The sequence below is a fragment of the Centropristis striata genome, chromosome 18 (genome assembly GCF_030273125.1).
Source record: "Centropristis striata isolate RG_2023a ecotype Rhode Island chromosome 18, C.striata_1.0, whole genome shotgun sequence".
Classification (NCBI taxonomy): domain Eukaryota; kingdom Metazoa; phylum Chordata; class Actinopteri; order Perciformes; family Serranidae; genus Centropristis; species Centropristis striata.
In genome coordinates this window covers 5108807-5129593 of record NC_081534.1, presented here as the reverse complement: position 1 = coordinate 5129593, position 20787 = coordinate 5108807, and the positions used below count along the sequence as shown (strand labels likewise).

Sequence of the window (20787 nt, the reverse complement as noted above, 5' to 3'; positions counted from 1 at the left end):
GTTATTACTAAACGTGTAACATTTAAGTTTGATCCAATTTTGATAGACTGCTTTCTAATTTTAACTGAATGACTGTGAGAGTGTCTTTTTAAGAAGCATAACATGTTTTGTTTTTTTCTAATTAATTCCTTTGCAGCAATGGGAACAAAACTGATTATTTAACCGTAGACCAGTTAGTCAGCTTTCTGAATGAAGTAAGCTCTTTATCATTCATTAACTTCTGTGTTTTTGCTTGCCCGCGCCCCACCTCTGCTTTACCCCCCTCCTGCTCTTGGCAGAAGTTGCCCTCCAGCCCAGACTGCTTATCAGCCGCTCCTCATTAAAAGTCCCTTAATGAGGTGCACAAAATATTTAACCTCCAGTCAACCTGCAAGGGCAACTTCAACCAGCTCCCCCTATTCTGCATTCCCGCCCTCATCCCATTCCCAGTGTTCTCCCTACCGCGGCTTGCCTCCTAATGTCTGATTGGTGTTGCCATGGCAACGGGAGGGTAGAAGTTTCCGTCCTGTTGCTTCCTGCTCGACTCATCTCGTTTCCTGCTGTCTCTGTCTGTTTTCTGTGGCCGTGCTCTTCTGTTTGGATGAATACCTGCTTGGTCTCTTCACTGTGAAGTGGCGTGCTCCCTCCTGCCCGATCCTGCGCATCACGCTCTAGACCCGTTAATAGAGCCAATGCTTTGGTTAGATTAATTCCCACCTGGCTTTGTGAGTGGGCTCTGGCATTCTAATGATGTTTTCATGCTGTTGCTTTGTTAAAGTAGAGCTGCTTTGAACCTCTCCAACATATACGACTTCCTTGCTTTTGAGCAAACACCTAACCCCCACACCTGTTAGCTCACAGCGTCTTTTGAACATCTTGTCATGAAATAATGTTTGTTACATCCTGTTTATAGCTGAGTGCTGTCTATTCAAAACCTCAGTGACTGTTACTAAAAGAAGCTGTATTGATTTACCTCATATTAATCAAAATGAGGAGATGAGCGCTGTAGGTGTGTTTTCCCATGTCGCATCCAGTTGTCCCTGTCCTGTGTCAGTGGAAGGTGTTTCTTGTACTTAATCTAGTTTGCTTGTAAATGTGTGAAGACGATACATTTTGGGGATTAATCTGTGTGTGCGTATTCCTCCTCAGAACCAGCGTGACCCTAGGTTAAATGAGATCCTGTTCCCGTTCTACGATCCCAAGAGGGCCACACAGATTATTGACAAATACGAGAGAGATGAAGAGCTGAAGAAAAAAGGTAGAGGAGAGGCGTGGAGGGAAACAGGTGGCAGACAGATATTTGAGGCTGTGCTGCCATCTGCCTGTGTACTTTTGAAACTACACAATGCTACATCAGGTTATTGGCATAGGTTTTCTGCCAAAGTAGATTATTCTTAAGCCTCTGTTTATTTGTCAGACAAAATAAGACAGTTAACTGGCAGCGCTACTCCTTAATAGATACAGGCATACAGTGCCCAAACTTTATAAAGTTATTAAACATCCTTTTGACACCAGAGCACCCTCGCTACAATAGGATCTGCCAACGTCTGACTTTCAATCATCTGTAGCCTGGAGCTTGCACATGTTGCAATTTTAGATGAATAAGATTATATTGCTAATTAAAGAGTTATTTTTATTATCATTATAGGCCTAGCAGAAAGACTCAAACTTAAAAAAAGTCTCAATAGTATACGAGTTTTATTAGTATGTAATAAAAGCAACATTAGAAGTGTATAACAGAAGAGGTACACTTAGCAACTGCCGCTCCTCATTAAAAGTCTGAATCCAACTGAATCCATCAAGCACAAGCAGTTCAAATTTAAAGCAGAAGTTATTAGGAAAGGTGATAAATATGCTGGTGATTTTTTTCCTAAACAGCCTTTTTTTCCAGTTATTCTAATATAATAAAGAAGCATTGCAATTTACTGTCAATCTACTAAAGCCCCCCTCGCTCCACTCCAACAAGGTTGCATGTCCAGCGATGGCTTCTGCCGGTACCTGATGTCAGATGAAAACGCACCAGTTTTCTTGGACCGGCTGGAGTCGTACCAGGAAATGGACCAGCCACTGGCCCACTACTTCATTAGCTCCTCCCACAACACTTACCTAACAGGGCGACAGTTTGGAGGGAAGTCCTCAGTAGAGATGTACCGACAGGTCCTGCTGTCTGGATGCAGGTGCGTCAGTGTTTTAATGGTCTGTTAAGATGGTGGATTCATTTATGCCTCCCATTGCATTAGTACAAACAAACACCATCTTAACAGGTAGCCGCTAAGGTAAAACTCCTGAATTATACATGTCCATTATTTTTCATGTAAATCATCATCCTTCATGTACAGTTTCTGTGTTTTTCATCCTGTCAGATGTGTGGAGCTGGACTGCTGGGATGGGAAAGGAGAGGACCAGGAGCCCATTATCACTCATGGCAAGGCCATGTGCACAGACATCCTGTTCAAAGTGAGTAGAAACATTGTTATTAGTTTTTCTTTTCTTTTAAAATGAATAATAGAATTATAATAAGTTATTGTAAATATTGCTTTCCTTATCTTGTTATCTTTTTTCTGATGCTTGCTTTGGCAATATATACATTGTTACGTCATGCCAATAAAGCCAATTGAATTGAATAGAAACACAGCAATTTACTTTAAACTGCTGTTCACTGCACAAGCAGATTGGATGTTTCAATAGTATTGCTAAACATGTGTCTGCCCCCTTGTGTTGAGAATGAGCTATTGCAGCGTTCTCCTTTCAACCTTTTTTTTGTTCTTCTGTTTTTTCTTCCTCCTCCAACAGGATGTTATCCAAGCCATCAAGGAGACAGCATTTGTGACCTCAGACTACCCTGTTATTTTGTCCTTCGAAAACCATTGCAGGTAATAATAAAGGATTTTGATGCATCATATTTTTGCTATACAATTTTTTATTAGATACGGTACATGAACACAATGTATTCTGTATGTGTTTGTCACCAGTAAACCACAGCAGTACAAGATGGCAAAGTATTGTGAGGAGATCTTTGGTGAGTTCCTCCTCAAACAGCCTCTGGAAAACTACCCGGTAAGTACTCTCTGACTCGCTGTTGTCTCTCAGTGTTTATTGTGTTTTGATGACAGTCATCTATATTTAAATTTATGATTATTATGTTCTTTTTGGCAGATTGAATCGGGACGCCCCTTACCCTCGCCAAACGACCTCAAACGTAAAATCCTCATCAAAAACAAACGCTTAAAACCGGAAGTTGAACAAAGTATGTACACAACGCCACCTGTTAACTTTTATATCTCTGTTTATTATATGGTTTACTGGTTTAACGTGTGATTGTGTCATACAGAACAGCTAGAGGCCTTTAAGAAACACATGGAGGCAGGAGAGACCAACACTCCTGCCATCATCATGGGAGAGGAGAATGAAGAGGAGACAGAGAATGGTCAGCTAAGTGTGTGTGTGTGTGTGTGTGTGTGGTGTTTATAAAGGAGAAAGTGTTTTATACTGACATGTAAACAACATGACGTATAAGAGTATAAAGAGACATTGAAGCAGATTTTAATGGCTTTTAATCTGATTTTATAAAGATATAACAAATCTTCAGTCAGGATCACAGCTAATAAAGGTTCAAGTCATGCAAAAATGTTATTGGATATGTTTGGAGACAGTAAATGTGAAGAAAAATAAATGTGTTTTTTGTTAATGTGCGTGTAGGAGAAAAGGAGGTTGAGGATAAGGATTTGAATTCAGAGGCGCCCAGCAGCCTGTCAGAGGCAACCACTGACAAAGAGGCCAATAGTGTTTCCCAGAGCAACGCTATCAGCTCGACAAAAGAGGACGAACTCAGCAACAGTGTCAAGAAGGTGGGTTGTCACTTTGAGGATTGTTTTGCTTCTGCAATGCTCAAATTAACCATTTACACTGCCATGAACCAATAATGCATTAGGCCTATGTGAGATTCAGAAATGTGTTTGTGGGTTGAGTCTAGTAGACGGCTCCTCGTGATAAAATTGAGATATTTAAATGTCACATTCTGTACATTAAAGAAATCCAAAAACGTTTGAGATAGATAGTGTATAGAACAAAAGATTACATGTTTAGGTCAGTGTAGAAGAGAAGCACTCTACCTTCACCTGTGTGGCCAAAAGCCAAAAAATTTAGAACAAAAAAAATTCTGAAATGTCTTCTAAAATGTTCTCTTTTAAGATACACTTGCATTAAAAAAATGTGTATGATGTACTATAAAAGACAATAATTTAAGAACTAAAATGCTGACCTGAATATTAAGAGCAAGCCTTTAGTCTTTGTGTTTTTATCTGTCTGTTTCCAGGTGCCTGACGATGAAGCGACTGAGATTTCTGAAGCCACAGAAGCAACAGACGCCACAGATATCTCCGAAGCTTCTGACCAAGACAACAACAAGAAGGCAAGTTTAGGATTGCCACTACACTTACTCACTCTCTCACACACACATACACACTTTAATCAAAAACCAAACATCCAGTTTTAAGTGTTTGTATCTGTGCAGGGTGTAGAAGAGGCGGAGGACTCTGAAGAGGCTCTGATTGCTCAGTACACGTATGTAGGAGCCACCACTAACATCCACCCATGGCTCTCAGCCATGGTCAACTACGCCCAGCCTGTCAAGTTCTCGGGTTTTGATGTGGCAGAAGGTGAGCTTTGACTTCCTCCCCTATGTTGTCTGCAACTTTTTAATCTGTTTCTACTGTGGTCCTGCTTCTTGTTCATAAGAACACAGATAATTGGGGACTGATATGTTCATTTAGAATCTTTGTACTGCTTTATTTTATGTGCTGCTTTGGGTAAAAGCAAAATGCCACAAACATGTTTTGTTCCCTTTTCTCTGTTTTTCAGAAAGAAACATCCACCATAACATGTCCTCATTTAACGAGTCTGTTGGTTTGGGCTATCTGAAGACCAATGCTATCGAGTTTGTCAAGTATCCTTTGGCCCTCAGGTCCTAGCATTGCTGTATTTATCTGAACAAAATTAATTGCTTTAAGAAGACAACATTAGAAGTCAAGTTGTTACAGTATCTAGATAATTACCATCCGGCTTCAGAAAATGTTTATCCTAACAAAAAATCCAAGATGATTGAAATTGAAGGCATTCATGCTACTACAGTATGTGATCCTGCCCTAAAGTCTGAACAGGATGCTTTAAACCTGCAGTAGCCACTTAGGGGCAGCAGAAACTTATTATGAACACAACATGTGCCATATAAACTTAAAATGTAGTAAATGAGATACATCTAGCAGTTATGGAGCAATATTATCATGAAAGGTCATGTTTCTCGTCACCTGGTTAATATTTTTGCTCTTTTAGCTCTGCTTTTTGTCTGCACCAACTCCTAAGGTTAATATCGTATTATTTAGCTGCTAAATGCTCCACTGTTTTCACCAACTAGTCTCTAACTGTGTCTGTCTGCTGTTTTTAAACTGAGCACAGTTATTTTCCACACTGGAGTGAGAGCTTTCTAATCAGTTGAAACTTTTAACTTCATAGATTAGGGTCACCTAAATGAGAGCTGAATGGCGGGTCAGAACTAATGTTTTTCAGCCATATTTGTTTCCACTCTGCGCTCGGAAAAGAACTGGAGGCCTCCAGAGGCTAGTGTGCCTTTGGACTGTGTGACTTGGCTTAACAGAAACATTCACGCATAAACTTTGCCTCTCTCTCCAATGGGACTGCTTGACCCAAGCTGTTCACACTAAAAATAGTCCGGCAGTCTGCTCGACGCACACACACATGTGCTGAACACACATGCTCTCCATCTCTTTTTAAAAATTTTCCTGAGCGTCAGTGCAGCTACAACAAGCGTCAGATGAGCCGTATCTACCCCAAAGGGGGTCGGGTGGACTCCAGTAATTACATGCCTCAGATCTTCTGGAACGCAGGCTGCCAGATGGTCTCGCTCAACTTCCAGACCCCAGGTACCACAGCACACAACATGGGACCTCTGACCTCACACACCCATATCACGTACTCCACAAACAGCAGATACACATGACAAGCACACATACGAATACTAATACTAGCACTCACTTAACCTTCTGATCTAAGAGAGTGGAGCATGCTGTGAACTTCTGACCTCACATATTCATCACACTGAAAGCATCTTCTGGATAAATATGGACCAACTAATTATCAACCGTCGCATGCACACATCCAAATATACACATGCCAAGAATAACAAGAAGGGCATTTGAATTGAAATGTTTAAAATGCATATTTTCTCGACGTGCTATCTGCGTTCCTAATGGCATACTTTAAGCATCTACTGCAGCTGCCATCACAAACTACGTAATGTTGCATGCAGTATACATAGAGTTGAAACATACTGTATGCAAGAACGCACCAAATTTCGCAGCCGTCCTAGATTATCCACAGATTTTAACTGTGAGTAATTCTTGGATAAAAATATAAAAGCATAAACATAAATCATGCACCTCACTGTGCCAATCATTGTCTTGCATTAGCATATACACACACCTGTGGAGACAACACAACTCTGCTCCTAGTCTCTACAAACGGTTGCATGTCATTTTGCAGCATCAGGTTATGCATGCATGAACTTGAGTGTGCGCGCACACACCTCTTACTCAACTCACCCACTACATCTATTTTTTCCACTCCATCCCTGTTTTACACACACACACACACACACACACACGCACACGCACACACAGGAACTGTCACTGCCACAGCCACACACACCTATACAGTGAATGATGCCTGTTGTAAAACAGCTGCTGCCCCATGGCCAGAGGCAGAGGGGCTCTCACCATATGGCCTGCTGGGAGCGGAGCATGTGTGAGCCTGGAGGGGGGGTCACACAAGAGGCGGAGCTCCCGTGATGCAGAGCTAAATGTTTAGAGGGGAGAAAAGGAGAGAGATGTCAGGAAAATGTTTTTTTTTCTTTAAAAAAAAAAAAAAAAGCAGCTGCACAGAATGTGATGCAAATGAAGTGAACTGATTTGATGTTTGCCTGAGTAATGTCTCATTCTCTCTCTCAGATCTGGCCATGCAGTTGAACCAGGGAAAGTTTGAGTACAACGGCTCCTGCGGGTGAGAACACCACCTCACTTCTGTCTTTAGCTCATTTCCATCCCTCCCTTCTCCGCCCCTCTCTGAAGCTCATCAATTAAAGCTTGTCACATCTCATTAGTGGTTGCCTGCGGCGACCGTAGCTACTGTCTGCCCTGAGAGCCAATGAGTGCTCTGTGGAAGCGGGCTCCTCTTAACCCGCCTCTGAGGCTCTCTGCAGTCATCTATCTCTTCCTTTCTCCATCGCTGTCTCCGTCCCTCGGCTCTAATACTGTCCCTGAGGGCACAGATTTCACTGCTAATGCTGGAAATCTCATATGTGGGAAGATCAGGGCTTTTGCAGACACCCATCATTACTAATGCCATTCTGCTGGGCCCCGGGTTAGCACATACACACACAAAGCCTTAGTATCTGATTACACTGTCCCTCCTTATTCCTGATAGTTTGAACTTAATTCAATATAGTAGTAATTTAGAAACATTTTCTATTTCATTATTAGGATTATGTATTTCTTAACATCAGTGTTCCCACATTTGATGTAAAAGATAGATTTTTGTAGTTTTTGCATTTGCCTTATATTAATATGCTGTGTGTGTTTATCAGGTACCTGCTGAAGCCTGATTTCATGCGGCGGTCAGACAGGATGTTTGACCCTTTCTCAGAGACACCAGTCGATGGGGTCATTGCTGCAACGTGCAGCGTACAGGTCAGGTCATCATTCTTGCAGAAAAACTGTTAAATCCTATAAATAAAAGAAAACTACTCATTTTAGCATAAAGCTATTACACAACTATTACACAAGGGTTAGTTCTAGGCTTGGCTTTCTGACATATGCTGTGTTGTTTGCTACTCCAGGGAGGCAGAACTGTTTTATTGCTTTTATTACACATTTCAATAAGTAAATATTATTCCTGTGAGCTCTACACTGACTTATTCATAATTATGGCCTGCTTTTTACTTTAGGTATTTTCTGGACAGTTCTTGTCGGACAAGAAAATCGGCACGTACGTTGAGGTCGACATGTATGGCCTGCCAACAGACACCATTCGGAAGGAGTTCCGCACACGTATGGTGATGAACAACGGACTGAACCCAGCCTACAACGAGGAGCCCTTCGTCTTCAGGAAGGTAGCGAGAAGGGCAGAAAAAGGGGATGTTAGGGGAGGAGGGGGAGGGAACGAAGGGGGAGGAGATAACAGATACAGTGAGGTAAAACAAATCTGCTGCACATATTTGAATGCTGTCTGCATTGTGTTGAATGTGGTATTTGAAGTGTAGGAGGAGAAGCAGAGGGAGGACAGCCATGATTGGGATTGGAAAGGTCTCAGTGACAATGAAAGCCCCTCATCCTGTCCTTATAGCAGGGAGAGAGCGTGAAGATTGGAGGGAAAAGACAAGAGAGAAGGAAGGCAAGACAGAGTCTGTGACTGTGTAATGAGGACTAATAGAATAGAATAGACTTCAACAGAGGAGATTGAATGACGGACTGATTTGGGATACTCTTGAAAATGTGGTCATCTACAAAAAAAAATGGAGAGGGAGACAAGAGGGGGACGAACAAGGAAAAAAATCAACGGACTGCAAGAAGAAAGGAACAACATATAAACAGAGAAACAAACAATTAGGGATGGAGGAATAGAAAGAGGAATGAAGGAGCGAGAAATGTGTGTGTGTGTAATAGTGCTGCTCTCAGCAGAATGAGGAGTCTCTCAGCCATGACTGTGACTCCAGCTTCCTAACACACACCATCAATCACAGCCTGCCGCAGTGCTGTTCTGCTCACACACACACATAAACTTACACAGTGCTATCAGAGGGGCATCATAAGCAGAGCTGCTGGCAAGACTCGTTTCTTACGTCTACACACAAACACACAGACACAAATGCCCTGAAATACTGCCACACCTTTTGCATGCATGCATACACAGCACTGTCAAGATGGCTCAGAGCGAACAATACACACCAGCAAGCAGCACTCGGGTACAGTACATCAGCAAGGCTACATTTGCGTAAGCATTACACACAAACGGCGCTTCCACCCATTCATCTCCAGTGAGTATTCTTCCCTCTTATCTCTTACCTTCCTCTTCGTCTAGGTATTAATCATCCTCTTCTCTCCCTTCACTTATCTCCACACACAAGGCCAGTTAAGACTCTCGCTCTTTTTTCCATGGGTGTGCACACAAGCTCACAAGTCTCGCACACATACACACACATATAGAAGATTTACTCCCTGTATATGTGCGAGGTGTGGAGATGGCCTTGTCAGTAGTCAGATATGCTGTGTTGCTGCACTATCATGCCTTTTTCCTGTATCACACTGTGACCGTCCCCTGATAGTGTCCCCTGCAGGCTCATCCTTGACCTTCCCCAGTAATGATGCCATTCCTGCTTTAGCTTAAAGAGACCATTTTACTGCAATGGCTGAAAAAAAGTTTGTTTACCTATTTTTACACAAGAATGAGTTAAGTAGACTTCCCACAGTTCCACAGGGCTGATAAACGCCTCCTAACTGAGACTTTTATTTTCCATTGCACTTTTTGTCCTCACCCCCCCTTTTTTTGGGGCTCCTTCTCCCTCCCACCCTCCATTTCCCTTCATCCCTCCCTCCTAGGTGATCTTACCAGATCTGGCAGTACTGCGCATCGCCGTCTACGACGACAACAACAAGCTGATTGGTCAGCGCATCCTGCCTCTGGACGGCCTGCAGGCTGGCTACCGTCACATCTCGCTGAGGAATGAGGGCAACAAGCCCCTGTCGTTACCCACCATCTTCTGCCAAATCATCCTCAAGACCTACGTGCCCGACGGCTTCGGAGGTGAGAACTGGAATACACACACACACAATTACAAAACTTACAAAGACTGTATAATGATTTAGGTTCCTCGCTTTGTAAAATTGGGAATTACAAGTTTGTTTCATACTGTCACTTTGTTTTACTGCTCTGTTTATTCACGGCTGATAATAGAGTTGATTCTGAAGCCTGTAGCGAGGAGACAAAAAAAGAGAGCAAGGCAACTCGCTCACTTACTCTCTGCCTTGGGTTGGGTTGAACATTCAGAGTAATGGCATGGTGCAAATGATGATGACAGTGAGTCTGCAGTAATAGACAGTTTAAAACAGGCAGAAGCATACAAATGAGCAGGACAATTGGAGTTGTCATTAAATAAAGCCAAGGGGCCTGCGCTGAGGAACCATTACTGTAACCATTAGCTGTCTTCAATAAGATCTGCTGCCAGAATCACTTTCCTGCCAGAAACACAGCACTGTACTGGGAGCCCAAATAGAAGAATCCTTTCCCCAAGAAGCAAAGTGTTATTTAAACAAGTTGGATCCTACCAGTCTTGACTAGCATCATCTCACTACTGGCCCATTATGCTGAGAATCATGCAACAGGAGCTAGTTTTAGTAAGTTCTTTAGATCTGTGTGGGAAGAGTGACAAATCTAACACGCTTTGTTTAATGCCTTTCTTATTGCAAACATTTTGGATACTGTAGTCAGAACAAATTGTTACATACTTCAAAGATGGGCTCTGAATGAGAATTCTCTCTGGTGACCTTCTTTTCTTAATTATTAACTTTAAAAGGATTCACCACCAAATCAAAAGTACATATTTTTTCTCTTACCTGTGGTGCCATTTCATTATCCGTCTAGATTGTTTTGGTGTGAGTCGCCCAGTGTTGGAGATATCTGCTTCCTCTTAAAAATAATGGAACTAGATGGCACTCGGCTTGTTCTGCTCAAAGAAATACATTTTGAATAACTCATATTGGGACATATATTTGATTATGTGGTGAATTGTTCCTTTTAATTTGCAAACATTGAAATAGAAGTAGTTTGGAGCGTACCATAGGGAGTTTTGGGGCATTTTCTTTTCTCTATGCTGTACTAACAAATCATTTTGTGTATTTCAGCAATTGTGGATGCACTATCTGATCCAAAGAAGTTCTTGACCATAGCAGAAAAAAGAGCTGACCAGATGAAGGCCCTGGGGATTGACACGGTATACATAACACACACACACACATCTCTGAAGTTTAAGTTTGAGCTCATAGAAAATGCTGAACTCCATAACGGTTTGAAGAATTGTACTTGATTGGGTACAGCCTGTGTTAACTCACAAAGCTAAGCTTTAAACTCTATGCACAGCTACACCTGCAGCCATACAATAAAATCAGTGTCCCTTACCATCTAAATCAGTTGTTTCCCTTTGTAGAATGACATAGCAGACGTTCCCAGTGGAAGCTCAAAGAACGACAAGAAGGGAAAGGGGAAAGGAGACACAGTGAAGGCCAACGTGACACCACAGGCCAGCTCCGACATGGCCCAGACCTCCAACTCCGCTCAAAATAATACAGCAGAAACCAAGAAAGGTATACAGACTCCTAACATATACATATACATTTTAAACACATACAGTATGTGGACACACAGTTAAACTACACTTTCCTCTGCTGTTTCAGATACTGCACTTGTGCCTAATGTCAGCATTGATGACTTAAAACAAATGAAGGTTAGTCACCGAACCCCTTGCTATTAACACAGCAACAGAGCGTCTATAGCTCAGTCTGTAAAACATAGTAAATGTGGGAGAGGTACAGAATAGATAATAATGCTAATTGTTAGTTAAAAAGATAATTATTTTTATTTAAGTTACAAGAGGATATCAGGTTTCTATCACGTACATTCTGCAAAGTTACCAAGTAAACTATAAATATTCACAAAGCAGGTGAAGTGATTTAGTATTCATTAGCTATTGCTAAATTATGCTAATGGTGCAATGTACTCTATCAGTTGTACCATGAAAGTTTTGGTCACATTACATTTTTGCTGCTCGAAGTTTCCCTGCACCCTGAAAAAGGACTTGATTTGACATCTCTGACACAGATGATCTGAGCTCCGTGTTGCACCGAAACTGAAAGCACGCAGAAATGAATTGTGAATTTTCGTAGGACAGAAGTGTAATGTGACCATATTGTTATACTATCGTAGTGTTATAGTTACCACAGCTAAATATATGTACATGCACTTAATACTGCACCATTTCTTAGAAGCTTCTATGTTTTGTACAACTAATTCTTTGTGATTATTTTGTAAATGCTTTTTTGTTTTCTCTTGGTAAAACTAAATGAGTGTACTGTACTATGTAAATGATCTCACAATTACATCATCATTTGATGCAAGTACTGTACTACTGTATATGCATGCTAAATGGATATTGTCAAGCTTACCTGCAAATAATCAGTCATTACTATTTCCTCCGACTGCAGACGTACCTTAAACTGATTAAAAAGCAACAGAAGGAGCTCAACACCTTAAAGAAGAAACACTCAAAGGTGGGTGATCGTTTTAACCTGTCTGCCGGTAATGCAAAGTGGCTGATGCTTATTGTGGACAGTCATTGAAGCTAGGAGGGCCCGGTGCACCTTTCATCTTCCATTGACCAATGCTTCATCACTGTATTCACCTAAACACACAATCAGTCCGGTACAAATACACATAAATGAAGCCACATAATTAATGTTTTGTAAGAAATTAGACTTGCTAAAGTTGCTTTTCCTTTGACCAGAGCTTTCCATAGAGACCACAGCGTCTGCTGGCTTATTCAGAGTGGCTCATTAATTATCATAGTATTAATCCTGTTATGTAATCCATGTATAATGGTACCATCTAGACCCATCTGTTGACTGAATAAAGACGACTGCTGGCTCATTACTCGATGTAGGAACCAACAACATATGAATATTTTTTAAATAAAAATTATAGTTTTGTATTGCAGCTGTCTGTTTCCATAGCTGCTCACAGAGGAGGTTGATACAGTCTCTGTGAAGGTTACAACTGCACTTCCACAGTATAAATACTTAATTGATACATGTTCTCTTTTTTTCAACAGGATCAAAATACAATGCAGAAAGCTCACTGCAGCCAGGTGGACAAGATGGTGTCTCAGCACGACAAGGAGAAGACAACCCTGGATAAACTACTAGAGAAAGCCATCAAAAAACGAGGGTAACTTAAAAAAAGAGAAATATTCCAAAAATTCCAAGATTTATAATGCATGTATTGACATCATTGCATTGCTCAGGTTTGCCGCTTGTGCTAATTCAGGTTCAGTCTGCTAATGTCAATTTTCATCTTCAAGGATAGAGCCAACCATTGTGAACTGCATTTAAAGCATTCAACGTTTTTGTCATGGAGAAACCTTGTTTAGCTGCATGATAATAAGAATACATTTTTGACCAAAGCGTCAGAGAAAAAAAATATTCCAAGGATATGACTTTGACACAAGCTTTTGGAAATCTAAAAAGGCACTTAGCTTGTGATCAATAAGACAGGCCTAAACACTAACATCCCATTGCATTTGACTCACATGGTCTTAAATCGTTACTTATATGTATATGTTTTTCTCACAGGGAAAACAACTGCCAAGAGCTGAAGAAGGAGACCGAGGATAAGATCCAAACACTGGACGCAGATCACAAAGTCAAGGTAACACAAAACTTCTTGCCAACTCCAGCATCCTTTCCACAAAGTTATTAGTTAGGAGGACAATTGAATGAGATGTGTACCTGTAATGTGTGTGTGTGTGTGTGTGTGTGTGTGTGTGCAGGTAAAGGACATCACAGCACAGCACACTAAAGAGTGGTCCGAGCTGATCAGTAGTCACAGCAGCGAGGAGCAGGAGATGAAGGACAGCCACGTCACGCAGCAGTGCGAACACCTCAAGAAACTCCTGGCCACTGTCCAGGAGCAGCAGACCATGCAGCTCAAACTCATCCATGAGCGGTGAGAGACTCCAACACACACACATCCAAATGCATGTGTATACACCCATTAACTATAGGTGACGAAATCCAGAGGGGCAGCAATCCCGTGAATTGCTAAACTGAAGCCCCAGTCACATAATCCCATGTCTAGACTGCAAACATCACATCAGCGTCACACTTGTGTGTGTGACAACAGCTTTTAGGCTAGGTTACAGTTTGCCCATGGATAAACAGTTCCTCTAGACCATTTGGCACACTCTGCTCAGCTTAGGTTCCAAAATGTAGATAAACACTATTCAGTGCCCCTTGGGCATAAACCTTGTGTTTTTGCCTCAGGTTGCGGTTATGCCTGTGAGACGTGAACCTGCACCGACCTTGTGCAGACATTAAAATGAAAGCGTATCTGTTGCATGAGACATGTAAATAAATATGTGGCGATACACGTATGACTGACCCTGTAGATGCCTGTTGTGAGTGACCTTGTTTTTTAAAGTACATGTGGCTTCGTGTTCCACAATTTCAGGCAGAGCAAAGAGATGCGTGCCAACCAGGCCAAGATGTCCATGGAAAACAGTAAAGCCATCAGCCAGGACAAGTCCATAAAAAACAAGGCAGAAAGAGAGAGGTGGGTACCATCTATTATCATGCCATCATTCAGCAGTAGTAGTTGTCCTAGCTGTTGAATTGTTATGTTGTGCCACTCTTAACGCCATGGTTCCTGCTCTTGGTTCTGTTTAGGAGAGTCCGAGAGTTAAACAGCAGCAACACCAAGAAGTTCCTGGACGAGAGGAAGAGGGTAGGTTGTGTATAATTCACTTTTTAAAATATTTAGATGAAAATACACCAGGGATTTCAGACAAAGGTTTGGATGCCCATTGCTACTCGAGTAGTTTAATTTAATTTTACAGTATGCAAAAAATTGTCACTGTTTTGCACAATCAATTAACACTTTGTGAAAAACTGTCCTTAAGTGTCACCCAATGTGTGTGGAGAGCAATGGTACAAATACAATATGAGGGAAAACAATGCAGCTAATTTTCTAAAACAAATGGGTGAATCAACGACAACTTGGTTAGGGAGATGATGAAATAATAAAAGTTACTACTTATTTATCGTACTATACAGTAACTGACTGCTGATAATATTGTGTCCCTGGTGTGTCTGCAGCTGGCCATGAAGCATCAGAAGGAGATGGAACAGCTAGAGAAAAACCAGAGAGAACAGGTGGAGAAACTGGAGAAGTTCAATGAGCAGGTATAACAAATAAAATCATCTAAACCTCACAGGCAAAATGTGACAGCCAACAAACTGTGTATTAAAGATATGTGACATGTCTGCCATCCAACTCCAGAACATCTCAGTTTACAGTTATTTGTGCTCCACTGGCTTTTTAAGTGTAAATGAACTCCAGACTGGGGACTAGTGCAGTTCTCTGGCTGATTTCCTCCACAGATAAAGGCTGCAGTTTCTGTCATCTGTGATGTAAACTGTAATTAGTTTTTCAGGAAGTGTTCCACATAGCTGGCATCACAATTGCCTCAAGAGACTCTACAGACAAACAACAATGTTGGTCCCAAAGAATAAACACAAAGTCCATATTAAAGAGTCAGAGTCTCAGTGCACAGTGTTTCTTCATACAGTAACATACTGGAGCTTTGTAGTGAAGTGTAACACTGGGCTGTATCTCTCTGCCCTACATGTATTAAGTGTACACTAAAAAAACTATAGAAACTCTATAAAGTAAATTCTCACTTTGCATATGAAAGTCTCATATCTCCATCGTTCTATTTTATTTTGCCATCTGCCACATTCCATTACCTGTACATGTCCTACATGTATGCACATATTCATTTGTTTTAATATGATTTGCTTCTTCCGGCACAGCTTTTGAAATCACACCATGCAAACAAACAGGTTCAAGGTAGGCATCTCCATCTCACTCAACTCTGCCTCTGATAATACCACCTTTCTGTCAGTGCCTCACTGAGTCATCGTGTTTCCTTCCATCTCTTTCCCTTCTACCTCTCAGTCACTATTTTTTCAGTTCTATGCTGAGCCTGTTCAAATCTGTATTTCTTGCAATTTAAATGAATGCTATAATGAACATTCTTGAAGTGAATCGCCGCTGACTAAAGCAAGGCAATAGTACTCGACAGGTCTGCCTTTGAAGAGATTGTAAGATTTTTTATAGAGAAGAAAGTGATTCATTTTCCTTTGTATTGTGAAATCCCATTCCCACATTTGTAGTCTGCAGCTCTCAGGGTGTCAGCAGTGCCAACGAACAGCTTGAGTCATTTATCACCATGACTCACCAGCTATTACTAAGCAAAAACAGCCAGCTCCCAACCTTCCCCACTGTGCTTTCACTCCAGCTCATAATCATTTGCTTTCATAGTATGTGACAGTGTCCCACTGCAGACATTTTGTGGCAATCACTTAGACGTCACTCCTACTAAGCATGTGGATTATATTACCATGCCAGGAAATTCCTAATATAAATAGGAAATAATCTCTGAGCTCACTGATAATCTGATGGGAAATGTAACATTCAGAACTGGTAACAAAAGACAAAATGTGACATTAGTGTGAGGTTTATTTTCTGTGTCTCTGTCTAACTATGTTTTCTGTCTCCTCAAAGGCCAAGGACATGCAGCAGATGGTGAAGTTGGAGGAGGAGATGGACCGCAGACCTGCCACGGTGGTGTGAGCGACTGAGACTGAGACACAAGCACACACACACACACACACACACGTACGCTCACACACACACACACACACGCAGGTGCAGAAATACTCCACCGCAGATAGCCCTCTACAACCCGGAGTCATTAACCCCTCCTACATCCATGTCTTTGTACTTTTCCGTCATGTTCACAAACAAACACGCAGTAGCCCCCCACCACTCAGTTTTTGCACCCTTATCCCACCCACTAACTTTATATACCACTGAGCCATTGGTGCTTATCACTGTTTGACGGGGGGATAACCACTAATCATGAGAGGGAATGTTACCACAGAGATAAAGCAGCGTAGAATCAGAAGGATCCCCTCCTCCACTGTATGTAGAGATAAGTTTTCTATCATTTTCAATGTTTTCTGCATCCTATGGGCAACACAAGCTGCAGCTACTGGTGGAAACACACACACACAACACGCACAAAAACACTCACGAGAAGTGAATATCCTTTCCCGTTTTGACTTTTTTCTTCTCTTTAAAAAAAATGTTAAAAAATCGGTACCCGATTCACTGCTCCAGAAACAGCGTGGAAGAGAGGAGAAGAACATGTATAAGAGTTAATGTAATTTCAGCACAAATGAATAAACTTTGTGAAATACACTGTACGCTACACACCAGTCCTGTCCTGAGCACTTTGTATGTGATAGGCCATCATAACAATGTGGAAAATGTAGCAGTGCACTACTGTAGGTTCTCTGTATTTCAGTAAGAATGTATTAAAAAATTAAAAGATCACTGTATGAAGGAGTGGCAACCCCCCTATGTCACCTTATCTACAATGCAAGTTGTGTGACTTCACAAAAGATGTATAACTAACGTTTTTGTTCTTCAACAATGTTACAGCCGACTATAAAAGGCTTATTATCTTGCTGAGTCAGAAGATTATAAAGGGATTGTGATGGATAGATGTTCACTTTGATTATGGCTGTCAAATTGTGTGTTAATGCCCAGAAAATACCCAAGAGATTGTGTAACTGCTGTGCTAAACTTTTACTTGAAAATAACATGCGATAGTCATTTTTTACAATTGTGCGCAATCGTCACAAGTTTACACCTGCAAAACTCAACATTTTATACTCCTAATTTTGGGCTAAAAATCATGTATACTATGCAAAAAACAAAAAAACGCATGATTCCCTCAAAGTTTAAGGTGTATACAGAAATCAATCAGGACAGATAATAAAAAATACAGTAATAGTAACCAACATGTGGTAGCTGCTTTTGTAGCCTTTAACATAGTGATAAAATGATTGGATCACTACAAACCAAGGCAACAACATGAGTAATTACAACACCTAACTTGAAATATGATGATACATAATGAAGGGGACATCTACCAGTAAGCTAAAGGTTCATCTGGGTTTTTTGCATTAAGGAGTTTTGCACTTGAAACTCTTGTGAAATTGTGCCAAATCTGTACGACACTGTTAACAAAATGAATCCACTGTTGGCAGCACATCGGTTCTGCTGTAATACATTGTGTTAATTGACCAGCCCATCACTATCAGACAAGAACTGTGGCAGACAGAAGTGGAAGCCGCCCTGTCTAGTCAGTATATTAAAGTGTTGTTGAAGTGAAGTGCTCCTTTAATAGCTTCTTGACTGCACGTTAGCAAACTCAGCTACTAATCCTCATTGTTTTCCCGCTCCCCTTCGGTCAGAGGATATCAGACTGAATAATTACAACAGATTTGTAATAAAGCCTGTGACATCGCAACAACACACTTTCCACACCGGGGACTTCAGACAAGGCCTGTACCCCTCTGTGTCCCACACAGGTTCCCTCTTACTCTCTAATGGGAGGACAGACAGCTTAAAGGAAGCACTATTGTCCACAGCCCTGCTGACACTGCTGGACAAAAAGCCACTGCAGAGAAAGAAATGTGACCTGCAGTATTATCATAAAGTAATCCTGTGGGTACTGTAGTATTTGTGCACATATGATCATGCCAGGCATTTACATTGCATGGCATAACACTAACAAAGATCGACCGAAAGTCAAAATAATTACATGAAAACACATTAAAAACATGGGGATAAAAGCACCTCGAGGTATTTTGGCCTTTTTAAAGATTTTCTTTTTCTGTATTATTCTGCTGTAACACACGTAGGGTAGACGGGATGTTCTTGTATATACTGGAATGTATGTAGTTTAATTTACTTTTTTGACCAATTGTGTTCTGTCATACAAGGGCTCAGGGGATAGATTGGGATTGTTGGATGTTGGGGAAAGACATTTATCAACCACTGGGTTTTGTTGTTTGTTCTTTTCGTCTCTTGTTTTCCAGTCTGCCCTTTCTGCACCACACAACACAGTATAAAGCTCTCACCACATATCTAGTGCAGAGATAAACGAGTAAAAAGTGCTTTTAAATTTTATTCCATCGCTTTCAAATGTGCCACTCAGTGTCTGTTAGGATGGTAAAATTATTTTATGAATGATAAAATGCCAAATTAAGGGGTTATTTATATGAAGATATCTATATAAATAAATGAATATATATATATTATATATTAGATATAATGTGTAGTTTAAGATTATTATGTTTGTTAGAGGCTTTTTTGCACTAGTTGAATGTTTCTGTTGTGTGATTACATGTAACCTTTGGCTCTCTAGTTTGTCGAAAAAGCCGATTATTTTTGCAGAGCAAGTCACCGATTTTATTTCCTCAGTTTCTACTGTATCTCCTATTTGTTTTCTATTTGAACTGTAGCTTGTCAACAAACCATTCTGTGCGTGTTTTTGTATTTATATTGTATTGTTGAACTTAAAGCAATGAAATACCGTTGTTATCCAGCTCCTTTAATACTGTTTTATAGTATGTGTACCAATAAATCCAGGTGTAAAATGGGACATAACCACATGGCTCATTTGTGTTTTATTCAACGTACAATTGTGGTTATTTTGTACAACCATGATAACAAAAAAAGTTGGGACATTGCCTAAAATGTAGACGAAACAATGTGATAATTTGCTTATCCTCTGTGACAAATATTCAATTGAAAACTGTACAAAGACAGTACATTGTATGTTCAAACGAACTTTTGTTTCTGTAAATATACACATATAATTGGAAATTTGATTAATTGCATTTTTATGTTTCACACAACATTCCAACTGTTTTGGTATCAGGGTTGTAGGATCATAATCCTCCTGTTCTCCTTTTATTTCATTCAATACAGAATACTGCATTATTAACTTAAAGTTTTTAGGGCTTCAAAAGTACTTGATATAATATCGAAGTAGTAACTTATGGCCTCAATCACGTTGTAAAAAGTTACCCTTAAAAGAGAATACATGATGAGTCCTTCAGAAATCGTGGGTTGTATTGCAAATTTCAATATTTTAAATAATCCCGGCTAGATATTTTTCCATATCGTGATGTCCTAGGTATTTTGGACTGGCGTGAATATATAAAGGGTTCAAAGAGGCTTTGTGTAACTTAACAGCACCACTAATTATATTCCTATAAAAAAAACTTTTCTTTGACACATATTATTTCAAGAATAGAGCCTGTTCACTGCCTCAGTCTGTTCCTTTCTAATATCTGATCTGTGTGTATTGAAACATCTCGAGTGGGATCATTCAGGACAAATTTATTGTCAACAGCGGGAGTGCGCGCCGCGCGTACACACACCGCCCGCGCACCTATTCCCCAAACAATGACCACTGCTGTCTAATCACATTCAACAAGTGCAGGGGGGATTCAGATCCCAACCCCACCCCTGAACACAGGCGGCTCCGGCGATGAAGCTCTTAATTGTCATAATAAGCCAAGTATTTTACATTAGAAAGAAGAACAAAGCGCGCTCATTATGTTTGCGTGGTCTGGCTTCCCTCTTCACTATAAAACAGGTGATGGGTTTGTTTTGTCAGCACTAGTCTGCTAGAGAGGTCTCAAACATGCTTCGTGTTCTACAAAGATGACATCTCTCCGATAAGCTATTTGCTCATTTCACAAACATGCTTAAGGCTCAGGGGGAGTCTGATGGGCAAACAGGGACCAGGATCCTTCTGGAGGCGATGTCCAAGGATAAAGTCCACCTGGCCAGGTTCGTTCTAGACGCGCTGGATGGAGAAATCGTGGACTCCAAAACAGAGGGCGCACAGACCCCCCTCATCTCTTCTGTCCTGCTACCTGATAGTCAGACTCGGTGTAAGTTTGTAGAGCTTCTGCTGCAGAAAGGAGCCAGCGTCAACTGTCAGGACTGCAAGGGGCGCACCGCGCTCAGTTACGCTTGTGAGAA

The 20787-nt window shown here is 40.9% G+C and overlaps 1 protein-coding gene and 1 long non-coding RNA gene across 3 annotated transcripts in view; one reads left to right on the top strand and one right to left on the bottom strand.

Annotated features, from left to right (window-relative positions):
* LOC131990806 (1-phosphatidylinositol 4,5-bisphosphate phosphodiesterase beta-4-like) overlaps positions 1-19398 on the top strand; it is a 75998-nt gene extending 56600 nt beyond the window's left edge. Inside the window, exons 12-40 of one of the 2 annotated variants that reach the window (XM_059355941.1) lie at positions 137-194; positions 1129-1237; positions 1946-2156; positions 2343-2436; positions 2773-2852; positions 2952-3036; positions 3136-3226; positions 3311-3406; positions 3679-3827; positions 4295-4390; positions 4493-4637; positions 4840-4924; positions 5794-5918; positions 7002-7053; positions 7637-7739; positions 7997-8161; positions 9648-9852; positions 10950-11038; positions 11252-11408; positions 11499-11548; positions 12306-12371; positions 12929-13044; positions 13449-13524; positions 13646-13821; positions 14326-14427; positions 14541-14598; positions 14970-15056; positions 15687-15723; positions 16441-19398. In XM_059355941.1, the coding sequence (XP_059211924.1) occupies positions 137-194; positions 1129-1237; positions 1946-2156; positions 2343-2436; positions 2773-2852; positions 2952-3036; positions 3136-3226; positions 3311-3406; positions 3679-3827; positions 4295-4390; positions 4493-4637; positions 4840-4924; positions 5794-5918; positions 7002-7053; positions 7637-7739; positions 7997-8161; positions 9648-9852; positions 10950-11038; positions 11252-11408; positions 11499-11548; positions 12306-12371; positions 12929-13044; positions 13449-13524; positions 13646-13821; positions 14326-14427; positions 14541-14598; positions 14970-15056; positions 15687-15723; positions 16441-16517 (3040 nt within the window). In that variant the 3' untranslated portion in view covers positions 16518-19398. The remainder of the gene's footprint in view (positions 1-136; positions 195-1128; positions 1238-1945; positions 2157-2342; positions 2437-2772; positions 2853-2951; positions 3037-3135; positions 3227-3310; positions 3407-3678; positions 3828-4294; positions 4391-4492; positions 4638-4839; positions 4925-5793; positions 5919-7001; positions 7054-7636; positions 7740-7996; positions 8162-9647; positions 9853-10949; positions 11039-11251; positions 11409-11498; positions 11549-12305; positions 12372-12928; positions 13045-13448; positions 13525-13645; positions 13822-14325; positions 14428-14540; positions 14599-14969; positions 15057-15686; positions 15724-16440) is intronic. The other variant, XM_059355942.1, reaches the window with a different exon arrangement.
* Positions 2304-8155, bottom strand: LOC131990809 (uncharacterized). The gene is made up of 4 exons (XR_009396088.1): positions 8042-8155; positions 7641-7775; positions 6771-6849; positions 2304-2427 (listed from the first exon to the last, which is right to left on the bottom strand). It is a non-coding gene; the product is annotated as an uncharacterized LOC131990809 (long non-coding RNA).
* Positions 19399-20787: the final 1389 nt, after the last annotated feature.